The 15,539-nt window shown below is 37.5% G+C and overlaps 1 protein-coding gene across 1 annotated transcript in view; it reads right to left on the bottom strand.

Annotated features, from left to right (window-relative positions):
- Positions 1-11,384, bottom strand: part of KHDRBS3 (KH RNA binding domain containing, signal transduction associated 3) — a gene marked incomplete at its 5' end in the record, with an annotated part of 53,375 nt that extends 41,991 nt beyond the window's left edge. Inside the window, 3 exons of the mRNA XM_057380502.1 lie at positions 4,335-4,474; positions 9,032-9,178; positions 11,268-11,384. Of these exons, the coding sequence (XP_057236485.1) occupies positions 4,335-4,474; positions 9,032-9,178; positions 11,268-11,384 (404 nt within the window). The remainder of the gene's footprint in view (positions 1-4,334; positions 4,475-9,031; positions 9,179-11,267) is intronic.
- Positions 11,385-15,539: the final 4,155 nt, after the last annotated feature.

The raw sequence follows: 15,539 nt of genomic DNA, 5'->3' as shown, positions 1-15,539 counted from the left end.
AACAGTAATATATGTGTTGACTTTTAAATTTTTTGAAAAATGGGAGATCACAAAACTAAAACAAAGTACAGTGAACATTAATAATACCTGCCTTTGGCCTACATCATGAATTGGCTTTGTCAAATATTTCTTTTGTWCCACAGAATCTTTTGCACTCCACTACCTATATGTTCTCAACAAAAAGTTACTTTTCAAGAAACAAAACCCATTGATTCCAGACATATGGCAGGAGAACAGCTGGAATTGTGAACACATGGCACCAGTGATCCACATCAGCTCATCTTGCTTCTAACATATAAGACAGCAAGGTCAGACTTACAACTTCAGTAGTAGTTTTATTTTTCCCCAGACAAAAGTGACAGTCATTCAACCATTAGAATCCCAGACATACATAGAATGAAATATGAATAAATGGGAATATTAAAAAAATCTCCAGACCTTCTGGAAAGAATAAATCAGCAATCTGTCATTTCTTTAATGGAACTATTGATAGATGTTGCCTTTATGACAAATTACTTTTCCCCTCACCTTAATGAAACCAAAATATCTGTTTTCAAATACAATCTCTCTCARTCTGGGGAGTGAACTCAGGCAGCTCTCCCTCACTGTGGCCCTCACTATCTAAGCGAAGCTGCTTATGAAATAAAATATTTTTATATTTTATCAGCATCTGTAGTGATGGGACAACGGACAACAGCTTTCAACTGAAGAGGGCAAGCTGAGATTGGATATAAGGAAGATATTTATGATGAGGATGGTGAGACAACACTGGAACAGGCTGCCCAGAGAAGGTGCAGATGTCCCATCCCTGGAAGGGTTCACAGACAGGCTGGAAGGGACTTTGAGCAACCTGGTCCAGTGGAAGGTGTCCTGCTCACAGCAGGGAGTGAAATGAGATGGTATTTAAATGTCTCCTCCAACTCAAACTGCTCTGTGATTCTAGCACTGATTTATAGCTATAAGTGACATGAAGTGGTTCCCCCAATGCCACCCCAAGGCACCAAGGAACTTCTAGCCATATTCCTAAACTTACTATTATCATCCTCTCCTCTAGAATTTCACTTTTCTAAAGCATCTTAGCTGGAGTCACAATTGAGTGATCCATCAATCTTATTTTTACTAATAAAATAGTGTGAAGTTTTAGAGAGGAAATGCTGCTTTAGTTGCAAAGCCTGCTTAGAGGTGTACATTAACACRTATAGAGYTATAGAARGGTTTGGGTTGGAAGRACCTTYAAAGATCATCAGATTCCAACCCAGCTGCCATGGACAGAAACACCTTCCACCAGAATGTTAACATACGTGTATTTAAAGTCTTCAGTTAATCAGAAGTCAAAATTCACATTTTCTTTTGGCTGTTATCATTTATAATGCACTGATTCAGGACTGGAATGCAAATACACTGAAGAAACACTGATTTTTGAAGAGTTACATATTCCAGTTTCTCATCATAACAGMATCACCTTGAACACCATGGATCCTCTGAGCTTGCTAGCACAATAAATTAAAATGCAGCTTGTATGATCATTTTTTATAGTTGCCTCCAATAAAGAATTTAAGAACATCATAAAAACAAGCCAGACTTTCACCACTTTCACCACTTCTTGTTATACAGGAGAGCGGTCATGCCAAAACAGTTTGGTGCTCAGAGCGACCACTACAGAAAACAGAACTGCCATGATTACATCTGAAGGTAATTTTAACAGTATTAGGGATAAAAACTGGGGGCAAGGGGGGAGAGAAGGAAGCAGCTATAGGAAGCACCTATGTCTTCCAAGATCAGTGATGAGAAAAGATCATCCCTGAAGGTAAAGCTCACAACAAACACACTCTAGAACACTTCATCCAGTCACCCACAAAACCTTACTTGCTTCTTTTGATTATTACCAATAATGCTCTATTGTTATTGGTAATAAAAAATTAGCAAGAAAATCTGGAACAAGCCAGAAAAAGAATAAAGAGCTACCAAACCACAACCATTAGGAAATTACTTACCACATACACGAATGCCTGTACATAAGCTAGAATTTTTGTACACAAACACAAATGTACTGTTYTCTACAAAATAAAATTTTGTTATGSAGMTAAAAATARTTTTGATAAKATGTATTATATTCAGTTCCCMCATGTCTGATAAGGAGCAAGAAAGGCATAAATTAGTAGTTTTTTTTAAAACTGAAACTATTCAGAAGTAATAAAGGTTTCAAGAGTGGGAACTTAAACACACTCAACAGGATGTTCCATGTATCAAGGTTGGTATCTTAAAATCATTCTGCAGATTACAATGCAAGGTTAGGATCAAGGTTTTAGACTTCATTTTACATGTCCTTCTGAGGCTTTGCTTCAACTTCTCAGGGATGCCAGCTATTGAAACTGTTTTATCCAATACTGAGACAAAGCCTTTAAAGCTTTGCCTCAACAAAAGTATTATTCATCAAAATCCATTTCTGCTAAAAAAGAATCAGAGCACTATAACTGAATTTGAAATCTTCAGTTCAATGGCTGTAGAATCTCAGCAGCAATAGAATTGAATTTCACTTAAGGAATATGCTAACAGAGCACTTCAATTTGAGAGGAAAATGTCTTGGAGCTTAAAACAAACCTTGAAGTAAGGACAAGTCAAACAGACACCCTTTCACTTTTCTTCAGAATGTACATGAAAAATGGCAATGACAAAACCACAACCTTTTACTGTCATCTCCAAATCAAACACTGCWAACATTTAAATTTACCCTGAAGACACTTCCATAGTTGTAGGCCARCTATGAGGGATTCTGTGAGCTGTGTAACAGTGTCTCTCTTGCAAAAAAATGCAGATTTGAATAAGTTACCAAAATCCAAAGGATTGAACTAGTGATGTTAGAAATGAAATACTATAAAAAATATTTACATGTGAACATTGTACATACTAACAGTGTAAATTAGTTATCATGCTTTGGCAAAATGATCCAACCAAACAATAGCTTCTGTAACACAGAAACATTAGCTGAAGGACATGGAAAATGAAATAAATTTGAAATAGTATTACAAATGTATCTGTACTGACCATCTATAGCAGAGGAGTCATTACAGGCATCTGTGGCAAAGTTACAAATAGCTATTTAAAAACCAAAATAATTTTTTCTTCCAAATAATATCTCCAAAATCAAATGAAGTCTCTGATTTGAAAGAACTCTTGTATGGCTGTTTACGGCACCAAGGGGTAAACCTTGGTGTATAATTACTCAGAAAATTCATAGCAGAAGACCCCAGAATATTTATTTTACACAATATTACAAAATACAAGAACATTAATTTAAAGATGAAAATTTTTTTTTCCTCACAGGACACAATACACAGYAAGAGTAATTTCTTTAAGATTCACTCTGCATTGCATTTGCAATCATTATCAGGATACATAAAACTAARCAGATCTATATAAATGGAGTATTTTCTTAGTGCTGCTGCTTCTATCATCTGCTGCCTATTCATCTGAAGTAAAAAGCTTCAGAGTATTATTCTGAAATGATTTTACAAGTTGAAATGCAAGTTTCAAGCTGCTTTAACAAGAACTGTAGACACAACAGAAGAAAATAGTTTCCACCATAGTAAACAATCACATGTAGGTGCTGCAGCCATAATCTCTGTACTCTGTAATATAAACAGTTATGAACTTTATTTAGTTTTTGTTTTCACACTTCAGAACTTGAAGGAGTTGAAACTGTCATCTCGTACTGCAAAGAAGACAGAGGATCTTAGAGCAAAAATAAAACATCTCCTGTGACAAAGAAAAGCAAAGCAAAAGCAGTAGACTTAGCCAATTCCTGAATCAAACAAAAGCCACTTTTCACCAAGTAAGTACCACTCAGATAAGAAAATCTAAACTCTACCTCCAGAGCACTTCTGTATCATTTCATMACAACTGTGGAAACAGTAATACCATTAAAAGAAAACCATATTGTGGAAGTTGGAGATATTGCCTGAAGTTCATGTCAGTCAAGGTGAGACAGATTTACCAGTTTTGCAAAGCTGTGAACTCCACAGGGTCCAAACACAGACTGGACTTAAGGAACAACTCAAGGCTGGAAGTCAAGTTGCTCACAGGAAGACTGAACATCTCCTGTGCTGTGCATTACCTCTTTACAAAGGCAGCATTCAAGTTTCACAATACAGAATTCAGCATCATTTTTAATTCAGTCCATATTAACTAAACTTTAATCAATAAATTAAGGTTATTTCCCACATATTTTTCTCTTTTTTTGGGAGTCTTTCATGTATTTTACTGTTGTACTCTGATGAAATTGGGTTTGAAGGGAGAAGTTTGAAATATGTACATTCAAATGAAATTCCACTTACCTGGACAAAGCAGGAACAGGKACACCCCTTGCTCGCATAGATGCTTTTCCACGGACAACTGGAACTTCTGCAGTTTCTGAACCACCATTTAAATATGTTAATTCTTGGAGTTGTGCCTGTCTGATTTCATCGTTGTAGTCCTAAAACAGGAGGAAGGGGMAGAGTGAGAAAAAAATCAAACTGTTCACCCACCATTCTCAGCAAACACTGCTCCACTTGGAAAGTTGAACATTCCACTGAAAAAGTTTAATAAAAATATTAAGACAGAAATAATGTTCAGTCCAAAAATTATCTTAAAATTCTACATAATAACTGTCACTTTTACTAAGGCAAGTTTTTTCTTTGAATACTGTTTCTATGTAGCTTTACCAATTGAGATGCCAATGCTAAAATGTTGCAGAGGTAGGAGAAAAAAAAAAAATCAAGGTCCCATACTCGGAACTAAGATCCAGTTTGTAGTTACAGCTGCAAAACAATTGTATGTTAAAAGCAGGAAAGAGAGGAGAGAGAGAAAATTGAAAAAGAGAATAAACACTGTTGAGAGCAGCCCTTGAAAATGARGGAATAGATTAGGTATCCACACTTCTAAAATCGGGAGTTAAAGAATAAACACAGGAATTCATTCAATACACACATGCACTGTTATCTAATAAAAAGAGCTCAAAAATAAAATTCTGTAATATGCAACAGTAAAAAAGCCAAGGACAGATGGCTTATTTCTGTCTACACAAATCCTTTACTCTCAAGGTCTAGCAAAAMGAAAGCTCAGGTTTTTATACACAGAATTAATATGGTACTTCTCAAGCACAATTTTCAGGGACCTTGAGTCAACCTCCGAAACAAGCAGAGCACACAGGAATAAAACAGACCCAGCACTGAACTCTTGAGTTATAAGTTTTTTTCTATCATTTCTCCTCCACTTAAAGTGAGCCAAACAGAATGCAGCCATAAAAGTGAATTAAAGATAACTATTTTACCCAACATGCATACAGACAATCTGAGTATCAAAATATTAATAGGTCCTCCCATAGGAACAAAGGGATACTTCTGACACAACAGCTCTCCTGCAAATCCTCCCATTTCAGGCAGAAAGGTTTTTTTCTAATACCACCCATTTTACAATTCARTGACAAAACAAAGAATCTGCATCTCACTGCAAACCTGAGTTTATTACACTGGTTCACTAGATAGGGRCCAAAAGATTGTCAAGCAGTCTTASAGACTCTGAAACATAACCCTGCAYTGAAAGGAGATTAAAACTYCCATGAATTCAAATATCTCAATTATCCTTGAAACATTCTGCTTTTCCTAGACTTCTACAAATGGAAATAAAAACGTTTTCTTTTTGCCATTGCTGAAGAAAGTTACTGCTGTCAAAAGAAGAAGCACCATAACAGCATTTTGTCCAAAATGCCTTGAATAGGTTCTGAAATTTAACTCCAAGGTGTCCACCTGAGATTAATCCTTTATTTGGCAGCAGAAGCTAAACAGCAAATATAAAAAAGGTGAGAAGACTGAAATAACTGTTTCAAATGGCACAATTGAAGATTTTGAGAACCAGATTCCATTATTAAACAGCCAGGACCCCATACACAACTAATCCATCACAGGGAGTAGAGTAAAACAGGAAACTGAACACTACTAAGGCCAGCTACTGTGCAGAAACCCACTTTATATGTGTTGTTGCTGGTCCAGAATTGGCTACAAATGCAAAATTCTACTTTATAGAATATAGAACAAATTCTACTTCATAGCATTCTACAAAATGCTATGAAACTGTCCTACCTACATAGAGTATCAAAGTTGTGACAGCATGTATCAGGTGCCCTTTATAATTTCTCCACAAAACACCTTTTTCAGAACTGTGCCCCTGGAAATATACCTTTGATCATTTTATATTCAGTTCATTTAATTGCTTAGCAAAGATGATGTCAGGTTGCCCATGTGTGTGCGTTGGGTCCTTTTTCTTTTCTSCCTGAAGCTTTCTCACTTTCCTGCAGCACATTACCAGACCCAGCARCAGCCTCAGGTCACAGACAAGGGCTCCACTGTGCACAGCACAGAACAGAAAACACAGCCCTTATCTCATAAGCCAGAGGCAGCAGGAGGATACAGAGTGAAGGGGCAGTACAAGGCAGCCACGATAAGCTGCTGTGTTAATCCATTAGACTCTGAAATGGATTCCTCAATTAAAAGTAGCAGATGGTCAATTTATGAATAGTCACTGCTGGAAACAGCACACTTCAAGTCAAATTAAGGAGGCAGTAATCTTTTGCTCACCTAGAAGATGGACATGGAAACCCTTTAGACTGCATCCCTCCTCTGAACAGCTCAGGCAGTGGCAGCACTTGAATTTCAGTCAAATGCTGCAGCTGAATTTCAATTGAACAGATGAACTCTCATTTTATGAATAAATTGCCTACCCTGACTAACCACAGTCTTATTCAAATATGGAGGATGCACTTACATGGAAGATACATGCAAGAGATTTTCATGCCACAGGTCCCCATACCTGCATGATCTATCTAAGCATTCTTTTAAATTGTATCTATGATTTTCACCCGTCAGATCAACACACTGGCAGCAGCTCTTCTTGGGATCACTCTAACTTCAGGYCTTATTTCAAATTATCACTCTGCACTATTTAAACAATTAGCAAAGCTATTTATTTATATCACATTAGGACAGATCCCCTACAAAACCCTTTGCAGCTTTGCAAAGCTCTCRAGTAGATCTTTATCCTGGCAGTGAGCAATCAATACTTATTAGGTTTCCAGCTTTTTGCACCTTACAGCTATTTGCCATCTTACTTAAGGAAAAGTCTGAGACTTTCTAAGGGCTACCAGAGCTCTTCCAAATGCCATTAAATGCTATTTCATCACCACATCTTACAAACCAAATATGCAGAAGGTAAGACAAGCTAAGGAAAAGCTTGTGAATTCTGCTCACACTGTACAGATTGTTCTCAAAGACATTTCTACACTTTGTTTTAAAGACAGGGAAAAGAAACTATGGTGACCAATGGCAAAAGATAATCAGTGCTGTATATGTCAGAAGACAAATGACTGCCAGAACTCAAAAGTTGAACAAAATAGACTAAGTTCTAATGGCCAAAACTGCCATAGCCATAGAATTACAGAATGGTTTGGGATGGAAAGAACTTTAACAATCACCTCACTCCAACTCTCCAACCATGGGCAGGGACACCTTCCACTAGACCAGGCTGCTCAGGGCTCCATCCAGCCTGGCCTTCAACTTGGGGTATAATACTACAACAACCAGGGGCAGGTGAGGTTGAAAGTACGTGTTTTTTTTACTTGACAGGGATAATTCTGAGATAATTAATATCAAACATAACATCCATCAATCTAACACTCAAACAGAGGACTGGCCAGAGTCTGGCCAGAATAAATACACTGGCTAATTTAAAGGAAGATAAAAGAATGTATTTAAAGTCAGAAGCCACAATTCTAAMTGCAAAAGAGAGGTAAGAGTCAAGGCAACATAAGCACAGCCAAAAATAGCCTCAAGACCAGTTTTTATGTTTTAGTTTGAGTTATGCCAGTAGTTTAAATGAAATTACATCACTGCAGCTGCTTGAGTTTAAACTTCCATGCAAGGATCCCTGCCCATGGATCTGAAGATCCAGTAAGAGAGGCTGAGGCAATTTTGCTACAGTCAGCTACCACAAAGATATTTTGTATTCTGCATTTTAGTACCAAATATGATGTTACATTTCAGCATGGATCTGAAAAATGAACAATAACCATATTCATAAATTGGGTGCAGCATCTAAAACTGTACGAAATCATTACATTACATTGCAAGAAGAATGCAAATTATGATCATAATCATATACACTCACAGCAGGACATCTTTCCTGAAATAAAAAAAGGTAATTTCTTAAGAAACTACAACAGATCTTAGAGAAAATAAAACTCAAGTTGCATTTGGCAGCAGTGAACAAACCTATATTTCTAGAGAGGAAAAAGCTGCTCCTTATTCCTTCAGTGGCTGSTGCAAGGAGGGGCAGGCAAAAGAGATTAAGGCATTTAGAGCAATTCTGATAAGATTACCTTTGAAAAGCCAAAGGGAAATTAAGGCAGTGTTGGTTTGATCCGATAATTCAGAAAAGATTATGTAGCATCAATTCAGCTCAGTGTGATAAAGATGCAATGATCAAAAATCAGGATGAAAAAGTGAACAACCATCAGTCAATGGAATTGCTCATTATCAGTCTGTAATTCTACTGGCTTAACACACTAATGACCAGGTTTTAATAAGCTTACTTCATTTTGGTAACAGTAGGGAAATCAAGCTCAATGAAGAAAAATAAGATCTCTGATGGAAGGGGCTTGGAGATCAGACAATACCCTTCCTTCCAGCACAGGCAAGAAGCATTTATCAAATGAATGTATTTACATCTGAAAAAAGGAGCTGTTTGCTGCCTACAATAGCCAAGGACTTAATTCTCCCTTATATCTTCACACCACTAAATCATGAATTGGGTAAATATAATACTTGGAAATTATGACAGTCAGCATTTCAATAAATATGCTATTGCATATCCCCATCTGATCAGTTAGGATGTTTGAAYAGMAGGGATACCTTCCACTAGACCCACCTACTCAGCTTTAGAGATAAAATTCTCACTCAAGACTACCAGAATTCTCATAAAAAATAAATAAAATACTAACAGGGATGAGGAACTTCTTGATTTCTTCCAATGCATGTCCCATTCTGGCATATGCTTCTGCAGGCGGAGCAAATACTTCAATTAAAACATGCAGGTCATCATTTAGGTGGAAATACTTCGCCTCTCCACTTTTTCTCAACTCTTCCTCCTAGGAGGCAAGAAAAAGATTGGTTTTACATATTCTTGTTTCAAACGTTGTCATGTAAGTGGTAAAGTTGCTCCAGAGGAATTTGCAGACAGTGTTTACTCATATTCAGATGTCTGCAACTAAAAATGTAACATGAAATAAGAGCCAACAGCTTCTGCTCACATACAGAAACTGCAGCACAAGGGGGAATGCTTCCAAGAGTTTTCCCAGGTGCACCAGTTTCACGAAGAAAACACTCTTTCCTTGAAAGTAAAGTCTACAGAAACAGGTTTGGTCTAATATTCCACAAGAGCAAGATTCTTTTACCAATATTATTTCAATCTTGGTAGTACTACACTGCTTGGATACTTATTTTCTGTTCTCACTGAAGTTTCTATCCAATGAGTGCATCCTTCACAGAACTGTGCCATTTGGACATGAAGCTAACAGCATATGAGATGAGGGAAGAGAACATTAGAAAAAAAAGGCTTCACCAGCAATTTCAGAAGCAAGCTAATTTCTTTCATCTTCCTTCACCCAGCCCACTTCAATGATGGCAAAGCTGAGTTCAGTGCAGTGAAGCAGAGTTCAGCTCTCAAATACTGACATTCACATGCAAAATATTCACAGACCTAAAGGACAGCAATTGGTTTTCTCAGGCTGCCCTCCACCCCTGTGTATCTGCCAGGTTCAAGGGACAAATCAGAAATCATTTTGTTGCTTACCAGATACCCTTACAGCAAATACTTAGCAGTTCCGCTGTCTAAAAAACTAAATCTCTCCTGCAGCTTCCTGTATTTTAGCAAGCACCAGGTAAGCACTTCACCCTTTAGATTACTAAAATTGTAAGTTACAATGATAGCTGAAATCTCCTCCCCTGCACACCCCTTAATTATGGGTTGAGGTTTAAGTGACAATCCATTTCTGCTTCTCATGAATAACATTCATATCAACATGATTTGTGTTGAACTATGAGTGTGTTAAAAGGAAAAAAATGAAAATCAGTGTAGATTGCTGTTAGAGCACCCACAGGAAGAATATCAAGAGGTCACTCAGCAGGATTAGACTTTGTCAGCAAAATCATTATTCTGTCAATACAAATAAGAGATCATAAAAATAGAAAGTAACCTAATATAAACATCACAGCTCAAATATTTAGTTTTAATAGGAACTGCTTCTCAGTTAAATACTTAAAGCAGAGTTACTGAAAACATGAGATGTCACTAGCACTGGAAAGATACTCGAGTTTGGTTTTTAGTATATACCTGCACCAAGCACTACCTGTCCCTTTTTCTTAGAGGGGAAAAATAAAATCACTGCGGAGTTAGTTTGTGCAGGAAAAAAAAGTGCTAAGAAACTTCCTTTCTGCGTTTCTCAATCAAGTCGGCTTGTAACAGCAATCAGCAACAAAAAGCACAATTTTCTGTATAGTACCTGGTAAAAAAAGCACTTCAATCACACCTTTAACAAAACATACAGAATTTAAACACAGGTTTTTCTAAGATCACTCCCACAAGGAAGCTTTTAAAGTCACTTGATATTCTTTTTTTGCGAAATTCACATTCATTAATGTATTTCATTTTAGTTCTGTAACTTGACTTAGCAAGGCTTCCATTACTTTCTCCGTTACTTGCCGGACAGGAGTTGGACTTTGATGATCCATGCGGGTACTCCTAACTCAGGATATTCCATGATTCCATGAAAACACTACACATCAAAACTCTTGTAACAGCACACAAATGAAAATGAGCTCACTCACTGGCTGCATCTCACAACCCTGGGCACACATCAAGCATTTCAGGTTTTTTTTTTTTTTCACTTCCCACAAAGACCAACACAAAAGCCTTAACTTACTCCCATTCCAGTATCCCTCTTTGACAGCAATTCAGCTCCCATGAAACCCTCTGTATTCCATTACTTGACACTACATCCATTGTCTTGGTGTGCCCACTGCACGTGGATGCCTGACTTGGCTGGTCAAAGCAAGGCATTAACACTACTCAATATTTGGATTTCCTGTGCTTTTTATTTGGTCCAATTTTTGTTACAGGGCTTGTTCCCTGCCACAAAAATTTCAAGTTACTAAATTCCAGACATATGCAGGCCTTACCTTTGTCTTGTCCCTCATAGAACCTTTTCCCAAAATGGACATTTTTGTCAGTGTTTCTTCCTGTAAACGCTTTAGAGAATTACCACGTGGACCCAAAAGTTTTCCCACGAAGTTGAACTGTAAGAAAACAAACAAACAAAAAAAAAAACCCCAAAACATTAACCTTATTGAATTTGTAGTTATAAATCAATGAGCACAACAGGATATTTGGCTGAAACAACTTTTGGTCCTAGGTGAAAAGAATTAGATCATAAATTAAAACCCATTAAGTACAGTAGTCTATGTAGTACAATTAATAGAATGTCAGCAGCTCCAGCAACACAGAAGCATCAGAACTCCAGGATAACTTGGTGCCCACTACAGAGCGCCAGATCAAGGGCAGCCTGCTGACAAAGCCTTCCTGCTCCAGCTACTGGAGACATCATGCCCAAGGCTTCTGTCCTGCTGAGGGACTCCAACCACCCCAACATCTACTGGAAAACTGTCACAGCGAGGTGCAGGCAACCCTGGAAACTCCAGGAATGCATGCGGGATAACCTCCTGACCCAGGTAACAGACAGACCTAACAGAGGGGAGATGTTACTGCATCTCTTGATCACCCAAGCTCACCAGGGACATTGAGATTGGAGGCAGTGATCAGGTTTGGATCCTCTTTGACATCTTTTGATGTCAAAGAGTATGTCTTTTTGATGTCAAAGAGATGTTTGGATCCTTTTTGACATCTTTTTGGATCGGGTAAGGAGTAAAGTTGGGCTGCTGAACTTCAGGAGAGCAGACTTCCAGCTCTTTGGGGAGCTACTCAGGGGGTTCCCCTGAGAGACTGCCCTCAGAGAAAAGGGAATCAAACAGAGCTGGCAGATCTTTAATGAAGTCTTTCATTGAACACAAGAGCTAGCGATTCCCAGAAAAGAAATCAGGCAAAGAAGACAGGAGACCAGCATGGCTGAGTAGAGATGGGCTGGTCAAACTAAAGGGCAAGAATCAAATGTACAGACCTGGGAAGAGTATAAAGATCAAGTCTGGTTTTGTAGAGCTGGGATGAGAAAGGACCAAGTGAAGCTGAAACTGAATCTGGGCAAAGAACACAAAGAGTTACAGAAAAGGCTTCTCCAGGTAACCCAAACAGAATTGTTCCCCCTTTCCTCTGATAAACAATGCTGTAAAACGGGTAACAACAGATGAGAAGGTCAAGGTACTCAACAACTGAAGAGACAATCATGTTAAAAAGGTAGTTTTAGGTACAAGTAAAATATAGTCATGCTGAAGAGCTATCAGGCTTAAGCTTTGTGGCCTCAAGTGTATGAAACAGTTCTAAGTTTTTTGCTTGTCCCTCTACTACCATGTCACTGAAGAGCCAGGATGGGCTGCACTGATCTCCCTGCTCATCTGGAGCAATTTGAAGACTTAGCAATGGGGCAGTGGCAGCTCCAAATCTTTTGTTGCTGTAGTGGAAGTGATGATGAAGTAAAGGCCCAGCTGCACTCACCCTAAAAGGCAGAAAGTGTATAGCTCCAATTCATCTCTTTCAAGTTTAGACAGAAAGGAAAGCAAGCACTAAAAGTCAACTAAATATGAAAATATGAGTTTATACCCCTTAGCAGTTGCAAGTTCAATTCCCAATGTAGAAGTGGCATAATACTATCGAGAAAAAGGCTTATGGATGATTATAATCCACAGATGTCATTCAATTTAAGGTCCTGCATGAACCAGTCTTTTCTGAAATTATCAGACCACATCAAGAAATTCTCAGGCAATTTGTTTATGTTTTGTTTTGTTTTTTTTTTTTTAATTAGAGACATCCATTTTTTTCATATAGGCCCTAAGATACAGCCAAGGAAAATACCAATCAGAATTATTGAACAGATAATGGTAGAAATCTCCCTTGCTGAGAATATTCAGGACTCAGGGCTACTGATAAGGTCCTGTGCAATCTAATTTACAATCATTTCAACAGAAGATTGAGCATCTGAAGGCTCAGATGTTCTCTAGAGATTCCTTTTAATTTGGACTTCTGATTTCTTTTTTTTTAATTTCTGAAGATATAATTAAAGAAAGCAAACAAATTGAAACAATCTATAAAAAATTTGAACTTTGAAAGGTCAGTAACTCCTTGTCAATAGTTTCCTTAAATGAAGCTCACAGTTAAGCTCAAATTAAATGTTTAATGCAGTGGAACACCACCTCAGTTTTTCAAACATTACTTAGATTATTTATGTGTATTTATAATAGCCTTTGAAGCTACTAGGAACAAAAATAAACCCAATCTTTACTGCAGCTGTATTCTTTTAGTTAAAACCAGTCTAATGTTATGCAAAACTAAAACCTGATCTATCGAACTTTAGCATCTCCAAAAGTTGTCTTCTTTTCAAAACTATGAAATCTCTACTGCCAAAGCCAGACATTACAACAGCTATACAAGGACAGCACAGATGAGATTTTCTAGACACATTTAATGAACATGAAAATGTATTGTCTGTATCCTGAGATCCACTGAGCTATTCTGTGCACTGAGGCCTCAAATATTTGATTTGACAAGTCTGAGGCATAAGAAACTTGTGTTGCAAGTACGAAATTCTGCTGATTTGAAAGCATAGTACCTCTAGGTGTAGCTTAAAAGCACAAAGGTTAGTAAAAAATAGCTTACAATGCAGTCAACAAAGCATTTTTGCTCCCACATTACAAAGCCAAAAGGCTTTGCAATATTTCAGTTGATTATTTCAGAAATGAAACCCATTTATGATATTGAAGGAATCCTTTCAGTAGAAAACTGATTATTTACTTTGAACAGGTACTGCACTTTGTTCAAACTACTGGTTTATCTCCCTTCTACATTAAATTGGAAACATCTGATCAAAGGTTTATTTTGAAATATTTCATAGATATAGAAACACTCAAAGTATCAGTCACTAAGTTACTCTCATTACTTCTGTACTGCTTTCAATCAAATAGAAGAAGGACTCAAAGGTACAAAATCAGCACACAGTAAAACAAATTTCACTTACAAAATTAGCAAATCCTGTGTGTCTGCTGGTGAAACAGAAGCAAATAAGCCTGGCAGATCCAGGTTCACTCTAACACAAGACTGCTCACATACAAGTTTCATGGGAGCTTCTCATGCTCCACATTTAGGGTTTATTTGTCCCAGGAGCACAAGAACAAAGAAGCTTGTAAACTATCTCTGAATTAGACACACTGGATAGCAACAAACAAACATCTGAGCAGCTCTGCCCCAGTCAGACCAGTCACATTCACTAGCTCTGGCTCAGAATCAAACAACCACACTGCCCTCTTTACCTGACCCTCTCAAGAACAGGACCATCACCTCCAAACTGTTGTAAATACCCAAAAGTTGTCCTTCAGCTTAACATTGAATTAAAGCAATCACACTGCTTTCCAGTGCAAGTTGATGAGGGTTTCAGTTCTACAGGACAGATGAACTCTAAAGAGTCAACCATAAAAATTACTACTCTACACTGGATCATCTTTATCAAATCACAGACTGCCTCTGCATTAAGACAGCTTCTACTAAGTTAGGTATCTTAACTTCTGTCCTATGTATCAGGATACTATGGACAATGACATAGAAGAGGAGATAAAATCTCCACCTCAAATTTGCCTCTAGACCAGCTCTGAAGGGTACGCAAATAAGGTATTCAAGCAAAATTACAGCAACACTTTAAGCAGCTTTGCAAAAAACAGTATCAAGATTCAGATTAACCAGCCTGGGAGAAAACAATTACACAAAATGGGAAAAAATAGCACACTAGCTACATTTCTAACCAAACAATACTCTGCTAAACGGTGCCCTCTGTACCATTAAACTATTACAAAATATCACCAGAAAATACATTAGTTTGAGCAAAAGGATGCAGGGATTAAGGGGTGTTCCTATTCCTAAAATCTGTGATCACTGAAAGAACATCCCCTGTATCTACACCTCTGGTTTACTCTGTGCATAAAGATACACCATGCAGTGCAACAGCCCTTCCTCAAATTCATGGGATATGAGTTTTCTCTTGACCATGGTGTCTGTTAGCTGACAAATATTGTTTAACTGTTCTGAAAGAGTGTATCTGTTTCTACTTTACATATAGTGTGAAACAAAAACCTCCAATTTAAAATGCATCTGAAACAGAAAACATTTTTCACAACAGAAACAAACAAAAAATAGATCATAAGGTTTTTGCTTGAAAACTGTTTCATTTCTTAGATGTTCAAAAATCCTCATTTTAGGAAGCATTTTTTCAGTTATTATACAATGGAGTTTATAGA

Source organism: Malurus melanocephalus, unplaced genomic scaffold, assembly GCF_030028575.1.
Source record: "Malurus melanocephalus ecotype Western Australia unplaced genomic scaffold, MMel_1.1 scaffold_456, whole genome shotgun sequence".
Classification (NCBI taxonomy): domain Eukaryota; kingdom Metazoa; phylum Chordata; class Aves; order Passeriformes; family Maluridae; genus Malurus; species Malurus melanocephalus.
The sequence above is the reverse complement of the archived record's forward strand: the minus strand, read 5'-3'. Positions and strand labels throughout refer to the sequence as shown.